General features: G+C 42.2%; 1 protein-coding gene across 1 annotated transcript; it reads left to right on the top strand.

Moving 5' to 3' along the window:
• Positions 1-1,303: 1,303 nt before the first annotated feature.
• On the top strand, positions 1,304-4,985 carry MELLADRAFT_86694 (Hypothetical protein; the record flags this gene model as incomplete). The annotated part of the gene is made up of 9 exons (XM_007404121.1): positions 1,304-1,322; positions 1,427-1,555; positions 1,630-2,504; positions 2,572-3,040; positions 3,189-3,246; positions 3,432-3,496; positions 3,593-3,820; positions 3,877-4,490; positions 4,548-4,985. The coding sequence occupies 9 exons, from the start codon at positions 1,304-1,306 to the stop codon at positions 4,983-4,985; spliced, it is 2,895 nt and encodes a 964-aa protein (XP_007404183.1).
• Positions 4,986-5,963: the final 978 nt, after the last annotated feature.

Here is a 5,963-nt window from a genome sequence, read left to right as displayed (position 1 = left end):
ATGTTCCGACCCGGCCTCCGGACCGTGATCGGGGCCATTTTTAGTCTTTCTGAACGGTCACAAGACTGTATACAGACTGTATGTATACAGTCAAGTGGTCGTTTAGGAGGTCGATAAATGGCCCCGAGTGATAAGCTGAGGTCATAAATCACCCCGACTCAGCTTTTGGGGCCATTTTGGTTGTTGCTAAACGACCACATGACTGTATACGTACAGTGTGTATACAGTCAAGTGGTCGTTTAGGAAGACCAAAGATGGCCCCGAATAAATGACCCCGCCTGACCTTTTGGGGCCATTTTTGTTCTTCCTAAACGACCACATCTTGTAGACTTGTATACAGACAGTACATGTCCTTGAACACTTGACATGTACTGTTTGTATACAAGATGTAATTATTTCAAGATAAACTCCAATACATTTGTACATATCAGGATTATTTGTCCACCAGAAATAAAATTCCCCAATGCTTGTGTTGAGATCATGGGGGTAATGTTATCAATCAATCCCTTGGGCCATTTCCAGGTTCAGGCTGTTCTCATTGACCTTTCCAAGGATTAACCAGTGGTTATTTGTTTGGTTGGTTTATCCAACTTCTGAATCCCTTTGTTCCCAAAAATTTTTTGACCACAAAGGGGGATTCTGATATATAAACTATTCCTTCCATCCATTTCCCCCATCATTCTTTCTCTCCCTGACCATCACTTTTGAAGGCCATTCAGAGCCCATCTCAACAGGTTAGTTACATTATCCAGATTCATCCTACTTCTCATTCATTTGAAGTTGATACATACCTTCTTTCTCAGCCCTTTTTAATAGCTCAACAAGACATGTCTGATTTTGAATTGAATTCAGATTTTGGTCAGCACCTTTATATACTCAATCCCACACGTTAACAATTGCTGACTTGCTTTCTTCTTCAACATACCAAACCGTGAAACTACTACAAATATATTTCAACTAACCCTACTCTCCACTTATTAATTTTTCTTCAATCTTCATTTCCATTTCCCTGTATTCCATACTCTTTCACGTAACTACCATCTATATATACACATACATTTCCAACATGTAATGGATCTGATCATCTCCAATACATGAATGTATGAATATACATACATACATATTCAATACATGCATCCTCATCTATATTCAATTGTGCATGTTTATTTGAATATATATGTGTGCATACATATCTATTTTTATGTAATCTTCACTATCAACATCCATCTTCTCATGTTTATCAAATACATACATATACAAATATCCATCACGTATATCCCCAATACCCATCCAACACCTGTACATGACTATATTAATGTCATGTTTGTTGGAAATTTTGCTTTATCTCCATATTCCCTCACAAACTTCATTCGCTTTCCTAACTTTTTTCATTTCTTTTCATCTTTAATTTTTTTTATTTCAGAAGCGGGACTAGGAGGTGGTGCTGGCGGTGGTGCTGGCGGTGGTGCTGGCGGTGGTGCTGGCGGTGGTGCTGGCGGTGGCTCTGGAGGTGATGCCCTTCCAGAGAGAGATGCACTCATGGATGACCTTGAGGGTGAGGATTCAGCTACACATGCCATGTTTTGACATATGTAAGCTAACACAGCTTATGATATTGTGACAATCCAGATGATGGGGGTGATGAGGATGAGCTTGGATATGAGGAGAGGGTTGCCTTGAAGTACAGGAAGACAGTTGACGGGGACAAGAAAGCTATCCAGTACAAGAACAAGAAGGGAGAGCAACGCGCCAGGAAAATTAACATTCCTGAAAGTGCTTCTGGCCTCAAGTCCGCTATTCACGAATGGGCTAGGGCACTTTTTGGCCTCCCCAGGCTATCCAACTCCCCAACCTCATCCAAGGTTAAATTCCTGGAGAATACACTTCCAACTACAGCTATCGACACAGAAGTCAACGCTTGGATCAACTATTCAGCTTCACGCGAGACCTTCATCGATATGAAGGTTGAAGCCAATATGGAAAAGCTCCTTGCTAAAAACCCTTCAGCAAATGAAGCTACAAGAAAAGAGCTCAAGATAAGGTGCACCAAGAGAGCTGTGGAAGCATATGTAGATAGTCATAAGATCAAATTTAGTTCTAGAGTAGCAAAGGCCACTGCCTCAGTTTACACATACGATCCGACTCAATTGGCGTTTGCTGAAGCTGCACTCACTCAATGTGGCTTCCCCAGGTTGACCTTGCAATGGGGGTGTTCTCTTTCAACCCAGTGGAACATGGCTGTCATCAACAGCCTGGTCTCCTCTTGGCTGAACTGTTTTAATGCTAGAGCGGTACCATCCAGCTACTATATCGACTCGAATAAGATCAACGTCCCAATGTACGCCAAAGAAATACTTACTCAGTGGCTCCAGACCAAGCGATCAGTCTACAGCCAGCAGCTCAGGGATCTAAAGATAGTAGCCAAAGAAGGAGGGAGGGAGAAACTGGTGAAAAAAAAGATTACTGCGGCAGAAAAACAGAAAATGAAGGACTTGAAGAAAAAAGTGGGTGTTTGATTCTAATTCACAATTCTATAATGTGATACTTCCTGCTGACTTTTGATTTTTCAAGCTTGCCAAAACCCGTTCCGAAGCCATTAAAGACCATCTCAAGATCTATGGCCGAGCTACAAAGAACATTCTTGATGATGTGGATATCCATTCTGATACTGAGATGGTTGCCCCAACGCCAAACTCGCCAGCTCGACTTAAAAGAATCAAAGTTGGTTGGAGATCAGCTGAACTAGACGAATTGATTTCGCTTGAAGACAAATATTCTTATAAAACTATTAAAGACCCTGTCAAAAAGGCAAAGGTTCAAGAGGGAGTAGCTTTAAGATCTGAATATTCTACTACAAAAGTTGCACCTGAAGATCAAACACCTCCTTACCAGTTTTACAAGTGCTTAGTCAAACCGGCTTACCTGACTGATGAATTGGATGAGCTGACTGTTGAAGGATTGGCGTTATCAGATACTGTCATAAATATCAAGGATGCCATTGCAATCCTCAAGAAGAAGCTTAAGCCATCCGCCACTATGAGTAATGTTTAAAGTTCATTTTTGCTAGATAGAAAATTTCTTCTCTTTTGTTGTTTTGTTTTCCTCAAAGAGAATTATCATACAATTTTATCTTGTGTCTGGTTGACTGTCATGGTTGCCCAATATTATGTTGATATTATTTTTTCTAGTGTGCAGTTTATCCATCAGGGGGACCAGAGGCCAGAACCCCACCAAGCGCCCCATGCAGTGAGTTTTTGAGTTAATGACAGACATTGTTTGACGGGCCAACATAGACAAATATTTGAGACAGATATTTGACAAATACATCAAAGAGCAGAAAGTGCTTTGGTTGAAACTTCAAAACCCCATTGATTTGAGCTTATGGGGCCTTTGGACAGTCCTTTAATTGTTTACCAGGTTCAGGGCTAGAGTCACCCTGCTCTGATATGTAAACAGCTGCATCAGAGGGGTCAAAATACTGGCCCTTGCACAGACTGTACGTTTGATCTGCCACTTTGTGACCTACAGGTTACATGCTTGCCCTACTACATGCTACACGTAACATGTGGTGTGCTTATGCTACATGCTACAGGTACAATGTTGCTACATGCTACAGGTACAATGTTGCTACATGTTACATGTAGCATGCTTTGTGTCTTTGGGAGTATAAATACCGCCAGTGAGATAAGATTCACTACCCCCAGCTTCATCCCTTCAACCACTCTGATTCAACAAACCAGTTCTCATCCAAGAACACTTCAGCCTTTCTCAGCTGTCACACCTCTCTTGAGTCTACTCTCTTCCACCAATCAAATAATGGGTATGCCACACTTGTTTCTATACTGCAAGAGTTAAATCATTAACATATCCCTTCAGCATCTTTGTCCCAGCAGGATGCTGGCTCTTGGCCCAATGGAGGTCCACCTAAAAGCCGTAAAGCCAAGAACAAACTCTGGGCAACTTACCTACCAAAATCAAATGAGGCGGACTGTAAATCGTTTGCCGAATTCACCCGATTCTTACTAGGGCATACGAGGCACAACCCAGATTATCCCAATCCACCAACAATTCTCAAACTTGTCAGCCTTCCCCCGTTGACCAAAGAAGCCATCCTGCACAACCGCTCAGTCTTCACCACCTACAACTCTTTGAGCCATCTTGACACCACAGACTGGTTGCCATTCAAGGCCCTTGTTCAATCAGACTTGTCAGCAAATGGAATCCATCAATACACCTTTGATTGGTATGCTCATGATGGTGAAATGAGCCAATGGAATCAAGTCATGATATTCTTCACCATCAAGCATTGGAGGTTTGCACAAACGGCTTCTGCTTTCACCAACTTTGCACTGGATGACAAATGGAATGAAGACAAATACCAGATTGGAATCATGTCACACTGGGTGTGTGGGCGAATCGAAGAAGTCAAGAATGGTTTTCGAAAGGATCACAAAGTTTGCCAGAGGCATAGGACTAGGAAAAGGCGAGAGGTAAGTAAAGAGTTTTTCTTTACAATCACTTCTGTGCTGATTTCATTCACCCAACAGCTTCATGAATATCGGAAGGTCACAGTCACACGATATGCTCAACAATTCCTTGACCTCCTTCCAAGTGCAGACTGTTGTTCGGATACGGAGGAAGACCTTGATGTACCTCTTCAAAAGTCGATCCGCCCCAGCTGGAGGAGTGAGAAGTATGGCAACTGGCTTCACCTTGTGGACAGGCTTTCCTATGAGCATCAATCCACTGTTATGCGAAGATATCAGGCAACAAGACGGTTTGACACACACCGGGAGCCAGGGAACACAATCAACCCTTTGGCTAAAGTTTGTACTAAGCTCCCAGAAAGCTGCTATGATAGTTCCTTTTTGAGTCAATATGGGGAGGTCCAACAAGTGATGTTGGGGATCCAATCCAACTCTTCACACCTTGATGATGCAGTCACTGCCATTTCTGCACTACTGCCTCCATCCCAAAATTCCTAACTCAATTCTCATTTTTTGTAAGGCTTGTGGTGAGTATGCAAGTATTAAATGTGCACCATTTATTGTGATTTGATGATATAGTTTGGTATCTTCTGTGCTCCCTTCACTATTATTGTATTGTTAAACATACAGAATTATTCACGTTCACACTGATTGTCTCTCAAGTATGCTTTACTAGTGCCCAGAAAATTACCGCTGCACAGCGTTATGAGGTTACATTCAATCACATATGTGGTATTACCAGGCCAATTGTGGGCTTGACACCCTGCCGCTTTGTGTCCAATCGTACGGTGCAGCACCCATGTTTCTTACAGATGAATGTGGAATCTTGTCAAATGTTTGTCATATGGTCGGAGCAAGTCTGGCTCGCAGCGCTGCTAGGCCATATTTGGAAAGCGCTGCGCAGAACGGGGTGTCTCAAAGCCGGCAGCGTTAAGGGCAGCGGGTCTGGGGTTCAGGGGGTTTTGGGAAGCTAAAAGCGAAGTTTTTTCTCGCAGCGCTTCGGAGCGTTGCAGGCAAAAAAAAAGGTTTTGTATTTTCTTAAAAAGAGAACGTAAAAAAACTGTAAAGAAAAGACCGTAAAGAAACATTAAGAGACTGAGACAATGTTTAAACAAAGTGTACTGTAAAGACTGTAGAGAAATACTGTAAAAGACAAAGGGAAAACAATTGAACTGTAAACATTATATAGAAACTTTTTAAAGGAGTGTAATGAAGATAAGATAAATAGAAGGTAAGAGTATCAAGTTAGTTTCGATTTTGTCTAGTCTTCTTGACCAGGAACTTCTTGGCATATTCAATCACTTTGCCCACTTCTGCAAAGTCACCAGTCAAAGGTATTCCTTCGATTACCCATATTTGACAACTAACCAACATTTCAATCAAGCGAGGGACTAATCCTCCTCGTTCTGCTGTACATACACGTCCCGCGATTGAGAAGGAACGTTCAGGGGCACCGGATGCCGCAGGTGTTGCTAA

This window comes from Melampsora larici-populina (assembly GCF_000204055.1).
Source record: "Melampsora larici-populina 98AG31 unplaced genomic scaffold MELLAscaffold_1, whole genome shotgun sequence".
Classification (NCBI taxonomy): Eukaryota; Fungi; Basidiomycota; class Pucciniomycetes; order Pucciniales; family Melampsoraceae; genus Melampsora; species Melampsora laricis-populina.
The sequence above is the reverse complement of the archived record's forward strand: the minus strand, read 5'-3'. Positions and strand labels throughout refer to the sequence as shown.